At 41.0% G+C, this 22027-nt stretch overlaps 1 protein-coding gene across 3 annotated transcripts in view; it reads right to left on the reverse strand.

The window, feature by feature from the left end:
• negr1 (neuronal growth regulator 1) overlaps positions 1 to 22027 on the reverse strand; it is a 177525-nt gene that overhangs the window by 27403 nt on the left and 128095 nt on the right. For 2 of the 3 annotated variants that reach the window (XM_086263407.1, XM_086263408.1), the window contains exon 6: positions 21686 to 21834. In XM_086263407.1, the coding sequence (XP_086119533.1) occupies positions 21686 to 21834 (149 nt within the window). Of the gene's footprint in view, positions 1 to 8974; positions 9017 to 21685; positions 21835 to 22027 lie in introns of all 3 variants that reach the window. The other variant, XM_086263406.1, reaches the window with a different exon arrangement.

The following is a 22027-nucleotide window of genomic DNA, read 5'->3' on the forward strand; positions in this document are numbered from 1 at the left end:
CTTTGCAGTGCATTTTCTCATATATATTATATATAAATCATTTGACTATGTCTCTCACTCATATTCTTAGGTAGCACGGTGGACCTTACTTACCATAGGGGACCCTGGTTGGGCTACTTAATGCATTTAGTCATGTGGACATGGTCAAGACAGCCTGCTTACGTTCAAACTGAGCATTAGAACAGTGACTTTGGCAGGGTTGTTGGTGCCATACGAGCTGGTGTATCAAAAAATGCTGATCTGCTTGGATTTTCCCACACAACCATCTCTGGGGTTTACAGAGAGGGTATAACGAGGAAAAATATCCAATGAGCAACAGTTCACTGGCTGAAAATGCCTCGTTGATATCATAGGCCAGAAGAGAATGGCCAGAGATAATAGGAAAGTAGCACAAATAACCACTCGACACAACCAAGGTATGCAGAAGATGATCTCTGAATACAAAACATGTCAAACCTTGAAGTAGATGGGCTTCGGTAGCAAAAGACCACACCGAGTGCCGCTTCTCTCAGCTAAAAAAAGGAAATGGATGCTATAATCCGTGCAGGCTAACCAAAAGTAACAGAAAATTGGAAAAAGCCCAGTCTGGTGAGTCTCAGTTACTGCTGCAACATTCAGTAATAGGCTTAAAAACAACAACATGAAAGCATGGATCCACCCTGCCTGCTACCAATGCTGTAACAATGGGGGGTATTTATTTTCTTGGCACACTTTGAGCACCTTAGTACAACTGAAGTGTGTTTAAACATCACAGCCTACCCAAGTATTGTTGCATCTCTTTATGACAACAGTGTAACATCTTTAGATAGCTGCTTCCAGCAGGATAACATGTCATGCAACAAAGTTTAAAACATGAGTTCACTGCACTCAAGCAGCCTCCAAACTCACAGAGTCGAATTACGGATGTGCAGCGGACAAATCTGCAACAACTGTGTAATGCTATTATGTCAACATGGTTGCTTAATTGCTTAATTTTAGGAAAATGTTGGGGTTAGAATTAATTAAAGCAAATGACATACACGCCACATTTACTCCACTGGCATTGAAGGTTCCCAATAGATGTATGAGGTGTCCCTTCACCAGTGTGGACTCGTCTGTCCATCCAAGAATTGCCCTGTGTTTAATTTGTAACAAACGGTGTGCGATCAATATTAATAATTGTTTTTCCTCAGATTATAAAAGGTTTCTTTTTTTGAAGCATGTCTTAAGTGTTTCATAATCAGTTAACCAAAAGCAAACAAGGAGAAAGAGCCATCACTTTGTTTTAGAGCACACTTCTCAGCACAGTAAAACACAAAATCAATTTCATTGTCGGTATCTCCCACATTTAACTAATCAGCATTAGCACTCAGAATGTGTTTTAGGGCACAGTAATAAAAAGCCCAGGCAGCCACAGCAAAACAAAACCTAGCCTGTAATGACTAATATCACACAAACAACGGAGTACCAATCAGCCAAACAACAAAAAATAACACTTCCCCTGATTAATACTCATTTAGGAAATTACAGAGAGAAAACAGAAGATCACAAGGCAATCGCATCGTGTGCTATTATAATATCAAAGTAATGGCTTTCATTTCCTGAAAACATATGCTCTACACTACACTACACTACACTACACTATGGTAATGCATGTGTTGTCAGAAGGCAAGGGAACTGTTGATCAAATGGATAAACTCTGGCAACCCTAGCACACTTTGACATTTCAGAAGATAATGCAATAAAGCCGAGAAGAGTTATAAACTCAGCCTTCCTCAGCGCTGGATATATCCTGTATAATTTAGTGTTTACATGCACTCACTGGTGGCTTTTGAGTCCCTGTTTTCTTTTCATTAGACATTATAGAATTTCTGTTTTATCAGAGGAGGAGATGGAGGTTTTATTTGTCGAGCCTATCTCACGTGTTTTTAAAATGTTTACTGAAACAACAGGTTTCTGAGCGAGGAAGCTCACAGGCTTCCAGTTTCGCAGGACAAAACTCCCGATCTATTTACATTGTTCCGGGATCGGGGGGTCAAGCGTGATAGATGACATGCCATCTGCTTATCAGGCCCTTCCAGAGGTCAGTAAAATTGAAGGTCAGCATAACACCTCAAAACAAACTGTACGGGACAGGAGTTGGGGGTGGCAGTGCGTTGCAGGAGCAGAGCACGGTTCCTGATCTCGCCACCACACAACTGATAAGGCTAGCAGAAAATGCGCTGCCAAAAAGGATTATCTGTGGGTAGCTCAGTGTGTCTGACACCAGGCATGCTGGGTAAAGTAGAGGCAGGGCTGTTTACTGTAAAGGTTTAACACACTAAAATGTGGTCTCAACAAGCCCAGTGCTCTAGGATTTACACTACCAGTCACACTCATAGCACACTCCAATGTAGGTTTAACAGTGGGAGATACTCCATCCTGCTGAATATTTCATAAGTGCAATGTATTAATGCAGTCATTAGCTTGGTATGACTCACAAACCCAAGTAGACAGCAGTCAAACTGGTGACTATATTTTAATTGTCACTTGACACAACTGAACTTCAGCACTTCTGGCTCCTACGTCTGACTACAGACGTGTAATTGAACTGTGTGCATGTGTGCTATTTGTTAGAACAGCAGTTTCACGTACTGAGCAATCCGGCGTAGTTCACCTCAGGATGAGGACTTTATCCATAAAGTCTACAATACCTACCTCTGAGCAACAGGAAAAAAACACACAGCATCTCAGTATGGGTTTTATCTGAGTGCAAGTTCAGGAACTTTGTCTGTGGTTGATTTTTGGAGCTTTGAGGTTTGCAGAAGCAGGGAGGTGGTAGAGTCTCTGCAGTCTCTGGATTTAATGCCAAGGGAAGGAGGAAAAAGGCCTTTTTTATATCAGTTACCTGATTCTTTTCAACCGGCTTACAGTGTCACATTGCTTCACTGCTAAAAATACAACATATGGAAAGTAAAGCTGGTTTGAGAGGTGCCGTAGAGCAGATGAAGACCGTGTTATCTAACCGATGATGTGTAATGAATGATTAGTGTGATTGACTTTGTCTGGGACTAAACAAAGGACAGGCAGATCTATTCAACTTGTCCAATGACATTCAAGAAATCCAATATCAATCTCTAAGTATCAGTGTTCTCCTGCATGCCGTCAGAAATAATCCTAGTGGAAATTAAAGGCATATTGTGGCATCAGAAACCTATTATTGTGTGCTGAGGTGAAAGAAATCTGCAACTTTGTTTCAAATTTTTCTTTTATGACTCATTTGAATACATAACTTTTGTTTCCTAGGTATCCCAGTACTTTTAGGATGGCCTAGTACTGAGGTTATGATGCAATGATCAGCATTCTAGTCGTCCGTGTGGGCATCGAGCATATGCTGGAGCATATGTTTCAGAATATATTGCGAGAATTTAGTATGCACTGCTGCAGGGCAAAGGAGCAGGGCAGCCCGGTAGTATATTCAGGGGGAAAAACTGTGATACACAGTTAACCTGTGCATGTACAAAAACAAAAAACCTACTGCCTTTGTTATAAAGCCTACAGCTGATAGCAACTAATACTCCATCTCAGAAGGGAAACTAAATCTGCACATACAATTTTACTTTGTAATTCTTTTTGCCTCCCCTAAGGGCAAATATTTGTATAAAAAATAAGGTACTAAACCAAATGCGCACCATTTTTTACGCTTAAGTTAGTAAAAGTCATACGCTGACAAAATCACCAAAGAAGTACTATATATAGATTCAAAGACAGGCTGGATGTGCTTATGGGCTTCTTCAGTTAGAGTTAGTCTAATATTTACAAAGTGATGGCCAAGAGAAAATATTAATTTAGAACTTAAGAGAAAAATGCCAAGTTGTGTATTTGTAGAGTGTAACATAAACAAAATCTTCCTTAGAGTCTTGCTTGCGTCAGCATCAGATGAAATAGGAAACTCAAAGAGCAAAAGCACATTCAACCTTGTTTAAAGTAATCTTCCAAAGAAGACATTACCCCAATTTCAGACATAAATTAGCCAGCTATCCTTTCATTAGAGAAGCTTTACAGGCTTACTATAATAATTTGATTAACACAACTCCCTGAACCTCAGGGAGCTGAGTGAGTGACTTTTGTATTTTAGAGGACTTTGGAAGAATACTTAATGAGGTAGATTATCTCTTTGATGTTGTGCTCTGGACCTTGAATAAAGCAAGATATATGACCTAGCCCTGCTCTAAATCAATCAGAAAATGGTCTTCATTAAGCCGCTGAAACTTCCAATTTGAAAACATCTTTATAAAGGAACCCTCATCTGAGTCTTTGTTCTGCAAAGATACAAGAAATTTTCAGGGAATAAATCCCAGAAAACTTTAACAGCCTACTCCACTATCTTCCAAGACACATAAACCTTCATAGACTCATTAAAGCACTCTCCCTATCTCCTAAAGCTTGATGCTGGTATGGAGGACGGTCAAATAAATGATTCACATGCCAGAAACGCGAAAGCATCGGCATTACCTCTTTCTGTAATTCGTTTTAATTATACCAGATAACAAGAAAAAAGGAAATTATGTACCATGAAAAATTAGGCCCCAATAAGAGGATAAAAGAGAAAGTCAAACAGTATGTGAATCATGTTCACTTAGCTACACTCACGCCTGAATTTGTTTATTTGGAAGTTAACATGGCACCTGGGAATTAGAGTGAGGTACCTCGGTTATGTATAATGCATGCAGTACTCCTCGAACCAGCAGCAGTTGTGCATCTTGCCTCATGAAGACATGATATGCGGCTCAGTACAGTGTTAAGAACACTGTTTTCTTAGAGTCAAGTGATCCGAATAAACAGTAGTGAAAACCTGTGGGAGCAAACACTCTTATCTCAGATCTACATTTCATTGGGAGGATAGGGTGGCACCAAGCCAGCTGCTTTAGAGAATTGGAGCAGTGCTTTGTTTGGGTAAATGCATGCAGATCCATATGCTAAAGATAAAATAAGCTTAAGGCCTTGATTGTCACCAAATAGTATATTACCATTTTGCACAGCATAAACTTTCACGGTGCGGTACATAAAACATCATCTCAAGAGGCAGAGACAGATGGCTTCCCTTTGTGCGTGTGGTTACCTGATAAATGTGAATGTATCTGTATGACATAATAAAACAGGTAAAGAAAAAATAAGATAAAAGTATGAAATGATTTGTATTGATCTCCATGGGTGCAATTCAATAGTCAAAGGTCAAAGATGCTTTTGTGGTGGTAAACAACAACTGTACAGTTATACTAGGCCTTACAGCTCACACAGCTGTGTAGACGTTAGAATACTAGTTACATTTACCAAAGGAATCGTGTTACAATCTGCTCCTATCACTCACCAACTGTTCAGTTTGATCATATACCCAAACAAAGTCCCAGTTATGTGCTTTTGTAGTGAGTCAGTAGCATCTTCATATTATACAGTACTGTCTTGAGGATGCAGACCTTTTCACAGTAGTCTTAAACAATAGTTCTCTGGGCTTTCTGAAGGTTTTTATTTGGACTTTGGCTGCTTTTTCATTCATTTTCAGTCCAGTCCTTGTACCTTACAGTCCATGCATTCATCTTTAGTAGGCTTGATTACTGTAACAGCATCTTTACAGGTCTACCTAAAAAATCAGTCAGACAACTACAGCTCATTCAGAACTCTGCTGCTCGAGTCCTCACTAAGACCAAAAAAGTGGACCACATCAGTCCAGCTCTGAGGTCTTTACACTGGCTGCCTGTCCGTCAGAGGATAGACTTTAAAGTTCTGATGCTGGTCTATAAAGCTCTGAATGGTTTAGGACCAAAATACATCAGTGACCTCCTGACCCAGTATGAACCTTCCAGATCCCTCAGGTCATCTGGATCCGGTCTTTTATCAGTTCCCAGAGTCAGAACCAGACACGGAGAAGCTGCATTCAGCTTTTATGCTCCTTATATCTGGAACAAACTCCCAGAAAGCCTCAGATCAGCTGAAACACTCAGTTTATTTAAATCCAGGTTGAAGACTCACCTGTTCTCAGCTGCATTTGAATAAAACACAAAATCCACACTTTTAAGCTTAAATTTCAAAACTTACATTTTAACTACTGATTTTATCTACTTTTTTTAATCAATTTTAAATCATGCTTTGATTTGTTTTTGTTTTTTAATGTCTCTGTAAAGCACTTTGAATCACCTTGTTGTGCTATATAAATAAACTTGCCTTACCATGCACATAATACATAGAATTATAAATGCAGAAACATAGCATCTTGGAAATCTGTCTGTCAACATCCAAAGATTTGAATGTCCTTCTAAAAACATTCAGTTAATTAACATGATGTTTTAGAAATCCATCCATTCGCTTATCCTTCTTCAGGGTCGCAGGGTACGCCCTGGACATGTCGGCAGTCTGTTGCTAACATAGGCACAGACAACCATTCACGCTCGCCTTCATACTTATGGACAATGTAGAGTTTCCAATTAACTTATCCCCTATTATGTCTTTGGGAGGAAGCTGGAGTAGTCAGAGAGAACCTACCTGCACAAACACAGGGAGAACATGCAAACTCCACACAGAAGCAGCAGAATGGTGGCATTGAACTCAGGACCTTCTTGCTATGAGGAAACAGTGCTGACCACTGTACCACCGTGCTGCCTTGTTTTAGACTGTGTATACTGTGGTGTATAATCAATTATGTAAAAGGTTGAGGCTTTTAAGATACAATTATTGTCTCAAAAACATCAGGCATGACATTTGATTGTTTGATCTTTTGTAGTACATCATACTGAAGACCAAGTAGTGACCCATCGCAGTATGACAGTCCTCACTGGATAAACCATGAATGGGTTACTGACCAGCTTTCCTGAACACAAGGCAACTAAGCCAAGTGAATCCTGCTTCTATGAATTTCAGCCATGATATATTTAGTTTTGCAGTTGTGAGCTCCAATGTTTATCAGGGATGGAGCATCATTCACGTAGAGGTCCATGCTGTTATTTAGCAGCGCTAAAGGAACTGCAGCTTTTTGCGACTAATGGTGTCATTTCACATCCCAAATCTTGCTTAGAAATATTTCATAAGTTTTCCTGTTGGGTGGGAAACTAAGCTTGTGTACAGCTGTGTCTGTGGGATATCAGATTATACAAGTGCTGAGTCAAACAATCTAACATCTACCATAAAAATAGGATTTAATTAACCTACACAATAGCTTTTTTGGCCCATTGGAGACGACTTTTATTAGAGTAGTACTGGCCCAGCAAGGTTAGAAATAAAAGCACAGTGACGGATGTTTCCTATTAACAATGTTTTCTCTTTGTAATTTGATTTTGTTTTTGTCATTTGCCCTTGATCAATGGACTGAAACATACACTGCCAAGTGCTGTGGGGCCTGAGATTTATTTATTTATTTCCCCCCATTTCAGATCTTCGGATTCTTTTACCTTACAGACAAGAAATTTCATTCTTATTTTGGGACCACATCTCCCCAAACCCATTCATAGGGGAAATAAAAGCAGATAATAACTTGGTAAAAAAAAAATAATTATGAAACTTAATTATACAATGTTTGGGATCTAAAATAATTCCCTTTACCAAGCCAGTTAGTGAAGGCAGCATTGAGAAATTAACTTCAAATACAACTTGGAACAAAGCAAAAACAGTGGCTCACTGAGAGAGTTTATCTCCACGATTGAAACCACCGGTGTTCCTTTGGACCATGAAATTGTCATTTGTTCTGCTAGCATTACATCAAATGAGAGTTCAGGGCCATGCCAGGACCGTTTGTTGCTGCTGAGCTTATTTTAACTTGTTATCTGACAGAATCTCCATGGATAATTATATTTGGCTCAGACAGACAGGTAGAGAATGTCATCTTTCCACAGAGCTGGGTGAAAAGTCACGAGAACTGCCTAGGAGATAAATCGTGCAATACGAATCCTCGCGTGTGATTACAGTACAGTATGTACTGTAAGTGCAGGTGCATTTGGGCACATCAGAATATTTCAGAATGTTTTCATTTCAGCGTCTACAATGCGCATCTGTGTCAGAGAAAGCTTTTAGTGCCAGTGTGCTTCTGTGCACATGAGCACAATTAAGCAAAAAAAAAAAAAAATAAATAATGTAACCACCATGAGAGATTACATTCTGCGACTTGCTTAAAACCATTAGAGAGGGAGAAGAGACGGCCAGGCAGAGGGGATTATTCTGGGCTGGAATGTGGAAGCAGCAGAATGCAGTGAGGAGGGGGAAATAAGGGCGACGTCGACAGTGTAGCACTGACAACAGCACTAGGAGGAGATCAGGTTAAAGAGGGTGGCACGGCGCCAGAGGACTGTTTTAAAGAGGAAAGAACAGAGAGAGAAAGTAGGGGGAAATGATTGAGGAATATTACGAGAGAGACAGAAAGGGGGGGGAGGTAGTTTTCCCTTTTTCTCCTTTTGGAATGGGGGGAAGAAAACTACAAGCGCAGCGGAGATTCCATCTTGCAAACAACAAACCAACCACAGGCCCTTCACCACCGACGGTGTACTGCCTTTCATGTATACTACATTTAGCGAGTGGCGGGGAGCAGGAGAGTGTTGTTGAGAGAAAGAGAGAAAGAAGCCATCAGCATTATGAAAAGCATCAGACCCAACGGAATATGGAGCAGCCACTTGATGACGCTATTTGATCCAAGTGGGGGTGCTGGTGGGGGAGGCGGGGTTGTAATGGCAGAAAAAAGGGGGCGGGGTAGTGTGATGGCAAAGGCTGCAAGAAGAATAATGTAGCCAGACTGAAGAAGCCAAAAAAAAAAAAACAATTACCAAAAAATAAAAATCCCCAAAACAAAAGATTAAAAAAAGAATAAATGCAAATATAGAGTATAAAAGACATACAGTGAAGCTGTACACCCAGCAGGCACTCCAGCCAGCCAACTGAAATAAATCGAGATGGAGGAGCGGTTTTCAGCTCAGGTTAGTATGAGGCAGCGGCTCACGTTGCTGATTTGGTGTACAGCATGGTGACATATACTGACCTGGGCTTGAGACAGCACTAGTGGTGGTGGGTTCAATAATTGCTACAGGGGAGGAGAGGGGGGGAGAGGGAAGGGGAGGGAAAGAGGACATTCATGTATTATTAACAGAATGGAGACATAAAAAAATAAAAATTTAAAAAATAAAATAAAATAATAATAATAATAATAATAATGCATGCAAGGACAAAAAAGGACAGGGAATGACGACAAATCCTCTCCGTGCATTAAGGAGCGATGGCTATAGCGAGATGCAACCTCCTCGTGCTAATAAAAAGCACCTTTCCCCCCAGTTGCCTCTGATTTGCATGAATTGCTGCTAAGACAAAAAAAAGAACAAGGGCGAACCCAGCAGCCGGAGCCAGTCCCAAACCCTGAAGGGATTTTGTGACCTGGTGAAAAGTCTTCATTTCTCTTCAGGAATACTCGGCCACCTGCACTTAGTGGGGGTAGTTTTTCAGTAGCAACACTCGGCTTAATTTTTTCTCTCCAAATCGTGTTTGGAGAAGGCGCTAAAGAATAAGCAGCAACAATGGGAACCTTCCTCTGAGGGAGGAACTCAATCTTGAATAGCTTTCAGGCTGATGGAATTAAGTAACATCCAGTGTGGCAATCTAAACAGCTAGCTTGTGCTCTTTAAGTATATATGACACATAAATCTTTGTACTTGTGTCACATATGCAGCAACGACCCCCCCCGCAGATCTCGTATCAACACTCAACAATCACCTTGTCGACTAAATTGGTATGAAGATATCAGTGTAATGCAAACACTGCTGCCCATTTGATCTAACATAGCTGTTTGGTAAACAAGCACTCAATTTGAGAAAAATCTGTACCCACTTTGTGCAGTGACTCACTTGAGAGCAGAATCTGAAATGTGTAGCAAAAATCAAAGCTGTTCTTTACCATAAGGGCTAAACTCAAAGCGATACAGGAGTCGGCATCGCTATCATGTGTTTTTCGCACATGATAGGCTATAAAAATATTTAGACTTCCTGCAAAGGCGCTATGTAAGATACAAGCCACCTTCCTCCTAAAAGGCTTCATGAGAGCAGAGGAGCTTAAATGTCACAAGAGAAATCAAAGCAGCCATGATTACGCCTTAAAAACATTCACACGAGGAATACAATGACTTTCTGTCGTTCCACCAGTGCCGCGCCACGTTAGCGATAGTGCAGAGGCTACTTAGTCTCTCTATTTTAATCCATTTACACGGGAACTCAATATGGGCACTTCACCTGCGGGGCAAAAGAGGGTACGCTGTAGTCCCCACCATGCTCTCAATCTGTGGTCTGTGTTGCTTTTCTGAAGCGCTCAAACAAGTGTGTAATCACTGTGTTACTCTTTTACCGAGCCACTGTTATGCCAACAACAATAAAACATTTGCTTTCACGTCGTTTCATCATTCTATTTGAGGTGGAAATTGTTCAAGAATCAGTATTCATACGTGAAATGATATGCCTTTTTCCCTCGGTATATTGGTGAGGAAATGGTCGAATTCATCTTTTCTTCCACAAATGTTTCCACTTTAAGTAGTCCTGGGGGACCCGGTATGTGAAGAGAGTTTCTTTTCAGTTCTTCAAACAGCCAGCCGGGTGCTATCTGATTAATACTTGAGCATGGATTCACCACTGAATCATTTCATGAGCTCTCAAGACACTCCTCCATTACTGTGGAACATATCTTTTGACATGCAATCTCTCCCTCGTAGCTCCACGCCGACTTGGAGTTTCTCTCTCATTCAGGAGAGCGACGCATCATTTCACATACTGTATACGCCGGTCGGCCTCTCGCGCAGCTTGCTCCTTTTGCGAGATAAAACACATTAGTTTTCACAGCTATTTTATTTCATGGATTGCTATTCTCTTTGTTCTTTGTGAAGGGATAATGTGAGAGATTTATCTGACTTGATTTGAAGGAACCAGTATTCACAGAGAGCCCAGCTCAGACTTTTAGCTCATTACAAGCATAAGGAGAAGTTAATACTAAAACTGTACACATCCGTTTTAGCTCTATGGGTTGCACGCAGGCAGCTATTCCAAAGAGACTTCTTGGAGTTTTCTCCTGTATGAGATGTGTTCAGAGTTAGATTCTTAACAAAGAAACACAAAATGTCTTTGGTATGCGAGTTTGTGCCAATATCTGAGTTTATAAAGTCACATTTCAGAGCCAACAATCTCAAAACTCATTAATTACTGGCTGGGTCAATAAAACTTATCACTAATCCTATTAAACCTCCATGGATAAAATATGGCGTGTTTGTGCAATGCCGCAGTAAAAACCGTACTTAGAGCCATAAAATATAGGAAGAGGAGATCCCAGACAAACTTGGATATAGCCCGAGCCTTTGTAAGTGTCCAATTTATCTCCGCTGCTCCATTTGAGAGCATTATCAAGGTATTTTTCATGCAGGGACACATGCCTGCATGAACATCTTCCTCACTTATTCCTCCATGATGATGGAATGGTCCGTTTTTAAGGCTGTGCTCATTTGTGAGCCGCCCAATTAAGTATTCGCCCTTGTTCATTTTTAATGGCGGCAAGTGTGTGTGGGTACACACTCGGATCGCTCATCCAGGGATGAATGTCCATAAAGTGCTTTGTGCCTCCTATAGGAGTCGGCAATGGTGGGTGGGGTGTTGTCGGGAATAAGCTCCACTGCCTGCTGGGCTTCAGCACCAAACATCATCGCAGTGCAACTGGAAAATGTTAATGGCTTTTATGATTGCCTAAATATGGAAATGCAGGCATTCAAAAGACAGGTAAATGGTGCAACACTCTAAGGGCGCTTTTGGGGAAAATAAAGCGTATGGCAGCCTCGCCACGTTAAAGTTATTCAGTGTCTTTTTCATATGTGCGTGCTCTAAAAATGCCCTCAAATTATGTCGCGCTGCTTCTATTCAATGGTTTTAATGCTGGAAAACAATCAGCGGTCCAATATTGCCAGGACACGCTTCTGTTTTCTAACCAATGCGGACAAATATAAAAGAGGAGTCATTTTAAACCAGGATGAATAAACCTGGCTGAAGCACGATGCGCCGCAGCCATCCAATCCCCGCCTGGACTCGATATTATTCCCCTGCGTTCGAGGCTGTAATCACACACCCACATTTCAGGTTTCACCTTTTGCTCACATTTTCCTGCATCTCTGCTCCGTGACTCAGGTACAATCACAGGGTGCGTGAGCGAACGACATCATCGACAACAATGGCAGACGAGGAGACGTGTCAAAATGACACCTACACATGCAGTGATTGATAAGCGTGACAAATGAACACAACATTCATTAACCAACTAGCCAGCAGTGTCTCTCCTGCCTGAGGGAGGCTGAGCAGTGACACAGAGAGAGGAAGAGTAACTCTTTTTCTTCTCCATCAGTCTCTTCCGATTACTGCTCAAAAGGTGGGAGTGGGGAGCAGGTGGGGGGGGGGAAGAGGAAATGAAGGCAGAGGTATAGGCGGAGAAAATCTCCTTCAGGGCTAAGCCGAGGTGGGCTGGGGGATAAGAGCTTGACCAATTAAGCTGGAGGACTCCTCAGAAAATTGGAGTGAGCAGCCTCAGTCTTTTCACCGAAGTTCACTTCCATCTAGCACATGAAATGGGAAGTTGAAATAGGGATTGCCAGCTTGGTGATTGTTATACCTCGGCTAAAATCATAAAGAGTGTGTCTCTGCATGTGTGTGTGCAGTGTACACACAGTGCTCATGTGTATGTGTAGTAAGAGGCCGTCAGAAACAACCTGCAATGATTTTTGGCCCTTTTAAAAATAATTATTGGCCCACAAACGATCATGAACATTTTTTAAAAAACTGTTACACAGTTAGATTTGATTGAAAATCCTCTGCTGTCTGAGGAGCTGTCAATGAATGAGGGGGAGGGAGGGTGTGCTGATGAAGCTCAACTCACCTAATAAACACATAAATAAACATAAACATGCATGAATGATGTCTTCTTCAAAACAACAATCATAATTAAGACACAAGGAGGGCGTGCGGGAAGGTAAAGGGTGCTGCGGCTGTTAGCGGTGTGGCTGTCAGAGGAACAATCATCAGGCTCACGTTGTAATATCTGTGCTGTGCACCTGAATTACTATAAACTACTGCAAAATGAGCCAATCACTGAAAGAGCCAATTACTGTAAGACATATAAGAGCTGGTGTCAATCAGCCATTCCAGATTGATTACAGTTCTCTGCCAGAACTAATTCCATGTTTCATTCATTTCATCAAGTGAGAGATCCGAGTCAAGGAAGTGAACGTTTACAGCTGAAGGTTATACAGTTAGATGTGGAGGAAGAAAGGTTCGGCTGTTTGAGGGCGCTGTCGATGGACCCGAACAGCAATGAGGATTCTGCTGCGACCACAAATCCCCAATAACTACATTACTGCGACGAGCACGCTGTCGCCTGAGAAGGAGTTTAGACAACATGCTGGCTGCCCGCTGATAATCATGCAGCGGGACACTGATTCAAGTGAAACATTTTAAACTATACATGAGAGGCTGCAGCAGGCGTGCACTTTTTATCTGACATATTACTCGGTAATATTGATTACTTGCAAATTAACATACAGTAGGATCCTAATGACATCTTGAGCCAAAATATAAATACACTCTGGATCCCATATACAGTAACAGCTCACGGAAAAGCACCAAAACTACAAGTGGAAAAGGACTAATTCCACCAATTTATTGAGTATACTCCAATTATAACTGGATAACAGCAACAAGGCAAGCACTGTGATATGATCCTATTTTTTAATAACACCATGCAAATGAACAGAAAGACTGGAACTCAATATATATTTGTCTCCGTGACGCAACAGCAAACTGAGCAGCCACCGGCACGAAAATCGACGCATGCATTTAAATGCCAATAATTCCTGCTCATTATAAATTAAAGAGCAACAGCAAAGCAATGAAATTAACCCAACAGACAAACAGCCATAGCATACTAACATTATAGATAGAGCTGGGCGATAGAACGATAACGATATGTATCGCGATATAACTTTTACTCGATAGAGAAATTAAGCTATCGCGATAGACCTCGCCGCTCTTGTCCTCAAAAAAAAAAAAAAAAAAAAAAAAAAAAAAAGGTCAGCCAATCCAAACTAATTAGCGCAGAGCCGAACCAATCACAGCCGCAGCGTCACGTCGCATGACTTGTTACGTACAGCACAAGTGCCAAGCCGCACGTGTGTTTGTTTGGGAAGCAGCCAGCGCGTAATGGAGGAAATGAGTGTGCGACTAGAAAAATCAACCGAGCGTGACCGAAGAGAAAACAGATGATGGTTCCAACGCCGGAGAGATTGTCGAACGGAAGAGCCATAGAAGTTCCGTAGTGTGAAGGTATTTCGGCTATTTCAAGTCTGACAAAAAACAGAGTAGCGTGCACTGTAAATGTGCCGAAATCAAGTCTGGAAATACAATAAACTGGTGCATGCGTCACACTGTGCGCCACGTTATTGTTTCGGTGAAATGAATTTCTACAATACTGTTACTGTTAATTCTACTCTCTGCAGTGTTTAAATGCTTACATATACACACAGTTACTGTCCCTCCACACATACGACTCGGTTCTGCTTCTGTGCCCCAGCTTTGTTTACTTTTTCCCACCGAGGCTTCTAGACTTCTGATTGGCCAACATTTCTGCACGGTTAGGAATCTAGCGCCACCTGCTGCTTTGGCATGTTCATAGCAGCGTTTTCCTTCATTTCTGCCTTTATGTGTGGACGGGATTATTTTTTAAAACGAAAACGGAAAATCTCCGTTTTCAAAAATACCCGTGTACGTGTGGACGTAGCCTCAGTCTCTGACTGGAAGCGCTAATTCGTCATTCGGCTTTTGTCAGACTAAAGTAACTGTTAAAACTGTTTGAAAAGCTCAGCTATACAACAAGGAGAGATTGAGAATTTCCTTTTAGTTCTCAGTTTATTTGATATTGACAAAAGTTAGTCAATTTTGTCTGTTCTTCTGTAAAACAAACTAAGATTTATTTTTAGAATTAATATTTTGTTTCTAAGTGGAATTGACAATTTAGTCTGTTTCGTTTGTTCTATTTTGAAACTTAAACGCTTTAGCGGCTGCCTTTTGTGTAGTTTGCAATATTTGCCTTTATTTATCTGAAAAAGTCTCATGTTCCTTAAGTACATCTACCCTGTTGAACTTATTATGGGAAATAAATATTTAAATAAAAACAAGCTGCTGATTATTTCACATTTTACTTGTGAGCAACGGCACATTTAAATCTTACAAATATAGTTATTTGGCTGATATCGTGATAGATATCGTTATCGCCTGAAATGAAAAAAACATATCGTGATATGAAAAAATCTCATATCGCCCAGCTCTAATTATAGAGGAAACAAAGACTGAAGGAAAACATGCTAGGAGTGAATAAAAGCTCCTGAGGTCACCATGCCCTGTCAGCGTGGGCATGGTGACCTCAGGAAATGCTGTGGCTTCAGATGCTGACTGACAACCGCGCGGTGATAAACTATTTACTCCTTAATTAACTTGTCCAGGATGAGAAGCAGGGATCGTGACAGGTCAGCCAGTTCTGGCAAAAGTTAATGGGAATATCTATCATTTTTTGTGTTGTCCTTTTCCCAAACCAAACCCACTCACGCTTTTCTTGACGAGACTCCTCACAGCGCAACGTTGCCTTACATTTCTTTCAGTAATGAAAAGAGCGTGGAACCAGTGCATCGATCTGGTTTTAAACTCCGCAGGTTTCACTATAGAATTTTTGCCGAAAGCTGAACCCTCATTAACTGCGATTACGTTTCTGTTGTATGCACACTGCGGCTCAGTTTGCTACAGAGTGATATGGAAAACACAGCAAAGCTACTGAGAGTGAGACTGATAATGAATCAGTGCAAACTGAACCTGTGCGAGCTCGGCTTCGTCTGTAATCACACATTTCAACTGAAATCATACAGAAGGACAAAAAGTTATTTTGGGGTATTTCTATGCATCATTCATAACTATTACCCAGTCCAATCCATCACACCTTTGTAGCTTAACAATTGTTTAAAAGTACAGACAATTGTGACCAGTGCTGTTTCACTTTGATATTTGTTCATTCACCGATGACACTGGGCATTGTGGTATTCACAAAGTATGAAAAGATTTACACACACGCGCACAGAAGTGCTGCAGAGTGGTGACAAAGAGGCTATATGCTTTCTTTCTGCTCCACAGAACCCAGTTTGTGTTTTACCACAGCTTTTTAACACAAGCTTAAAGTGGTACTTGGCTCAAAGAGATCACAATCCCTGACTAATGGTTTAAAAGCACGAAAACCAAAACGCTCTGACATAACTGGCAGAATAGAGCAGACAGTGAGGAAACACAGCACCTAACTCGTATAAAAAAACCCAGGCGTTAGTCAGAGCCTACCATGTCGAAAGCGAGACGAGATCAGAATGCAAATTCTGCTTTTCATCCCTATTTGATTTGAAACAGAAACCCAACTATCTGTCTTCCACTGGCTGCTCTGAATTGAAGGCAAATGTGTTTACTTTCTCTGGGAGTAGGCTTTGCTGAGTCACAGTTCATCTCATCAGCGATAATGGCAAACCTTTTCCTGGATTGATTTAAAGTGACTCTGTAAGGTTAAGACAAAAAGGATTTACACCACTGACAGATAAGGACCTTTCAGCTTTAAATTCCTGACAACAGAGCAATGACACTGAGCTCTGAGGTCTTGTGTGTTTTGCTTTATTGTACTTCCTTTTCTCTTGTTTTTCTTTTTTGAATAGGGATAACCCTCAGTTCACAGTGCAGTGCAAACAACCACAGAGACAGCTGGACATGACCATAAATATCCCTCCACACGTTGTTCTTCTACTTACAATTCACCTCACTATATACGATGCTCAGTCTAATATGCATACCCCTTTCCCCCCTTGCTCATCAATAGCTATTGACTGGTTCAAAAATAGCAACCCAAAGTCACCCGTGGTGAAATCTCACCTCTGGGTTTTGTTATTTGCGTCAACGTAGCGATGAGGTGCGCTGCGGCGACTGCTTGCCATTTCTCGTTAAGAGCGACATCGGAAACGGCCTCTCTTCTAGATCACGAGAGACAAAGGGAGGGGCAAGACTCTATGTGTGCCTGTGTGTGTTTCTCGCTGAGAGGAAGAGAGTGATCGAAAGGAAGAATGAGTGACAACAGTCGCAGAAAGGGGGAGAAAAAGAGTGAGAGAACGAGATAAGAGAATCAGACAGACAAAGCCACGATAGAACGACAGACAAAGAGATAAAGAGAAGGGGAGAAGTTGGGGGTGGCAGCACAGGAAGCTGCCTCCTCTTTCTATTCCGAGGGTTTCTTTATCGCTCTGCCTTTGAGGCCTCGCTAGTGTCACATTAAGATCATCCATTTGAGAATCTGAGACAAGCCTTTGATGTTCTTTGTGCATACACAAACAGGAGAGTGGAGTGCTCCTTTGACAATTGCCAACTCTACAGAAATATCTTTTTGTAGTCTGAGTCTCTGGCCTGCTAGGGACAATGTTATCATCAGAGAGTGCAGTGCAAACTAGTGAATAATTTAATTTACCTGTTCATATTTCATCACTGAATACATTAAATAGATTTTTTCCCACTGCTCTCACTGTAAAACATCGAGAAAACGATGTTCCTCAGTCACGATGTCACTGCTTTTTTTTAATCTCTTTTTTTTGTCGCTCAGTTGGGCAAAATAATGGAAGAGTGTAAGAAAAACTCAAACACCCACCAAAAAGTAGGGAGAACTCACGAAGACGTTCCTGAATGCATGTATTGTAGACAGATATTTCATAAAAGAAGTGTCTTGCTCTTTCAGGAATGAAAGATGTTGAAAAGTAATTCACGGAGCTTTAAAAATATGTGCGTTCGGAAAGTGGAGTCATCAAACATGTCGGAATTTTTCCTAAAAGTTTGCTCATAGTGGATTTCTTTCCTGGAAATAAAAAAAAAGGCCTCAGGTTGTTTGTTCATTAAACAATCGACAGCACTACACTGGCAAATAAGCCTTAGGGCATTTTAAGAACTTTATCTTTGTTTGGATAAATTCTGTGTATTGGGCAGTCTGACAAAATGGGCCAATTATACTTTAATGATCAATGAAGAACTTCACTTAGGCCTGTAATAAATGAACTGATGGCTCACTTCACCTAATCTATACCTTGATCCTCGCCGCCCTCGGCTCCAGTAAGTAGACATCATGACTGTGATAAAGCCTAGAGTGTAGAGAACGGATCTACTGCTGCAACTTTCAAAACTGTGAAAGGTTATCATCGTCAAACAACCTCGTCCAACCTTTATGAATCTATGTTTTCTCATACAGAACCAAGAATTGGAAACTTATTAATCTTGCTAGGAAACCTGTCAAAGATCATCTCAACAACCACCGGAAATATGTACTTCCGGACTGCTTGAGAGTGGTTGTTGGAGGTTGCTGGCAGTCACTGTGAAGTCGATTGCTAAAGCCCCCTTTCACACAGGCCTACAGATCACTCAGTGGCCCCCTGGTAACTACGAAGGGTCATGAGGGAAATGTATGTTTTCTGCAACTTTGGCAAGTGGTTGGTGGATGTATTTGGTGTTTCACCAAAAACCTCCTGCTTTGGTCAATTGCACATTGCTACAGTTGTCAGTAGTTTGCATGGAAAACGCCGACATGTCTGCAAGCACTTGGCAACCACTCTCAAAGCAGTGAAGGTGAAAAGTGCAGTGAAAAATGGAAATGGAGAAGGTTCGCCTTCAAAGTAAAAGTTGCACTTTTTGAAAAGTGTTTGCGTTGGACTTTTTCAAATTTCAAGAACGTCCACAGACAAGTCGGTGTCTTCATGTTAGCTATGTGTGCAGTAGTAGCAGTAAGCTGCACAGGAAGGCTTTTCGTGCTGCACCCTCTTTGCAATTGATTTCACCAAGTGACAGCCAGCAACGTAGCATTATTATTACTTTTTACCATTTAGTAAAATCCTACAGTATTTTTTCTGCATGCACAGCCACCTCATTCAGACACACGTGTTACGTTTTTATTATTCTAGAATTATTATCATTATTCCCAATGCTGATGTGCCAAACTTATCACATTTTTTTCCTTAAAGTGTTAGAAATCATAACTATCAGTAGTATCAACACATCACACTCCTTCCAAACCTTATCCAGTGTGCTTATTATTTTCCATTTTTAAATGCAGTAACAACACTGCGTTATATTTTGTCAAAACATGCACAGATGGTATAATATAAACGTATGACTTGTATATTATACTCTGCCTCCTGGACAAGATTAAGCCCGGCATCTTTATGTGCTAGAAGATCTCTATTCAAACACGGAGCTTCACAAAGATGAGACATAAAACAATACAATGATAGTCTACCACACAAATGCTCTCCCACAGTCCCCAAACAAGAGCTGCTTCGACTGGACTTGTCATTATTAGAAGCCTTTCACTCACATGCTGGTTAACACTGAGTGCCTGCACGTTGTACATCTTCTTATATTTTCCTACATCTTTCAGCTCTGAGCTGCGGCTCGTGGCACGCACAGATCAGATTTCAAAAAGCTGATTATGGTCAGAAAGTTCAATTTTGAAGATTGCTGTTTGAGAAAACTTTGATCTCAAGCCACAGCATCCTTGGGTCCAGTGCTCCTCTACTAGTGGTGTATGAGTGTGTGTGTGTGTGTGAGTGAATTGTAAGGCACTTTGTAGAACCACTAAGGCAGGGATTATACTCTGCTGCGGGAACCGTCATGGAGAGCTGCAGACATCACAGATGAGTAGCCATTCTTGTTATGCTTCTTTGAAGTCTGCTTGAAGTGCACCTGAAGGGTATATGCATTGGTGTGTTGTAGTGTAATGTGTCAATGGGTGTCACAGAAAATTGGTAGGCATGTGCACGTCGGCACGGAGCTTTGCGCTCAAAATTTACATCGCTTGGACCCGGTGAACCCTGGCATACTCACAAAAGCAGAACTATAATACACCATTCAGGTTTAACAGGTGCTATAGATGTGCGTTACACTTAATATGCGAGAGAAATGTAGAGTTTTTAGTAGAGTTTGTTCTTCTTTCATAAATTGTATATCAACTAGTAAGTTAGGCTTAGTTTACTGAATGAACTGCTTAGAATGTGTGTTTTACTTGTTATTTTAAGAGATTTCTCGTTTTTTTAGTCAGGATATTTTCTCTGATTTAAAAAAAGAAATCTCACTCAGGGTAAAAATCTGTAAAACTCTGTGATGTGACTGAAGCACATAGATCGTTTGTTCCAAATAAAGCTATAAAATTGACACATAAGCCAAACTGAGGATGTGCAGAACTGTTATTCAAATTCAAATTTTATTTGTCACACACACACAACCATACACAGTATGACATGGGGGTGAAATGCTTGTAGCTGTGCAAACCCGACCATTAAATGACAGTGGTTTTACAGTATTTACAATTTACAGGTTACTACAAAAATTTACAAATTAACTTAGAAACTTACAGTAAAAAATGTGCAAATATAAAGATTATAAATTATAGGAAGTGTGCATAAAGAAAAACCCGAGTGCGTGTGGTGATGTGATGTGTGTGAGAGTCCAGTCTTATGCAGTATGTTACAGCCCAAATTACCTGGCAGCACTGGTTTCAAGTGTGCATTTTCTCAAATAATGTACTTGTTTCCTGTATTTGCTGAACATAGTGATGAATGAGATCACAGGTATGATTTGGCTGTATAACAGCTTTTGATGCAGCGTTGTGTTTTTCTCCCCCTTCAATCTCCAGTTCCCTTTCATTAGTTGTTTTGAATGCTTAAGCAAGCAGGGGCCTGGGTAAGTGCTGGTCTGGGGTGAAAACAGACAGCCTTGTGTAAGCCTCATCCTAGAAACACAGAGCCTCTCTCTCCAGCGGAAAGGTCTAAGGTTGTGTTCAGGCAGACAACAGCACTGAATGAAAAAGCAGAGCCACCTCATTTATTCATATGCAATATTGATTCAGTCAGGGTGGCAATGTTGAAGAGTTGTGCATGAAAGAATGAAAACTTGAGCTATAATAGCATAGCTGAAGTATCTCTGCAGGGATGACTTCATTTATTTTGTGGACACATACTGATTTATTTATTTAAAAGAATGCTTCTAACTATGAGAAATAAATGCTGTTTATCAGTGATACTGCAGGAGTTTGGCCTCTGATATTTGGGTCTTTTTGGAACTCGGAAAGATTCCTTATGGGCTTTGAAAAGCTGTGAAAGGGCTGGCTCGGAGCCCTCTTTAAAATCTGACTCATACTCCTACTTGGTATTCAACTTAGCAGGATTGACCTGTGTTGCTGCCTTTGTAATTGTGACGCTATTGCCTCAAACCTAAATTTCTTTTTCAGGTGGTGTTTTTATCCAGTACACATGCAGATGTAGACTTAAAAAGCAGACGCACCCACCCACACACACACACACACACACACACACACACACACACAGGATGTCTAACAATAATAGACAACTGATTCACAAAGCGGATGTCTAGGAAATAATCTTTTTTTTTTTTTACTGGTGATCTGTGGGCAACCACTTCCACTGGGGTTAAACCTTTTTTTTCTATAACAAGAAAATTGTAGCAAAAAATGAAAACACTTTTGAGGGCAGAGAACCCCCCACTGACATCCACAACACTCTTCCAACCCTCTGACTCTTCAGCACTCCAGTTAGCCACAAGCAGGTAGAATGACAACTTACGATTGAGAGGCACGCTGGCATTAGCCGTCCCTAGCTTGTTGGAGGCGACGCACGTGTAGTTCCCGTAACGATCCTCTGTCATGTTGGTGACTGTGAGGACTGATCTGGAGCTGAGGCTCTTGATGTCGATGCCCTGACCCTTGATAATCCTGAAAAACAGAACACAATCACAACAAATGATGCTTTGATTTCTCTCCCCGAACACAAAGTAACGGGGGTGGAAACGGCTAGAGTCAAGGGCAGCGCAAATGTTTGTCATCTTTAGTGGATTTTCAGATTGTGTAGTGGCTCATCACTCTCTTCAACAGATCTATTTATCCCTTGGTCTGCCTTGGAGAGACG

This window comes from Aulonocara sp. 'chitande type north' Nkhata Bay, linkage group LG15 (genome assembly GCF_057382095.1).
Source record: "Aulonocara sp. 'chitande type north' Nkhata Bay isolate Kocher_YH1m ecotype deep benthic linkage group LG15, A_spYH_male_GT1.1, whole genome shotgun sequence".
NCBI lineage: Eukaryota > Metazoa > Chordata > Actinopteri > Cichliformes > Cichlidae > Aulonocara > Aulonocara sp. 'chitande type north' Nkhata Bay.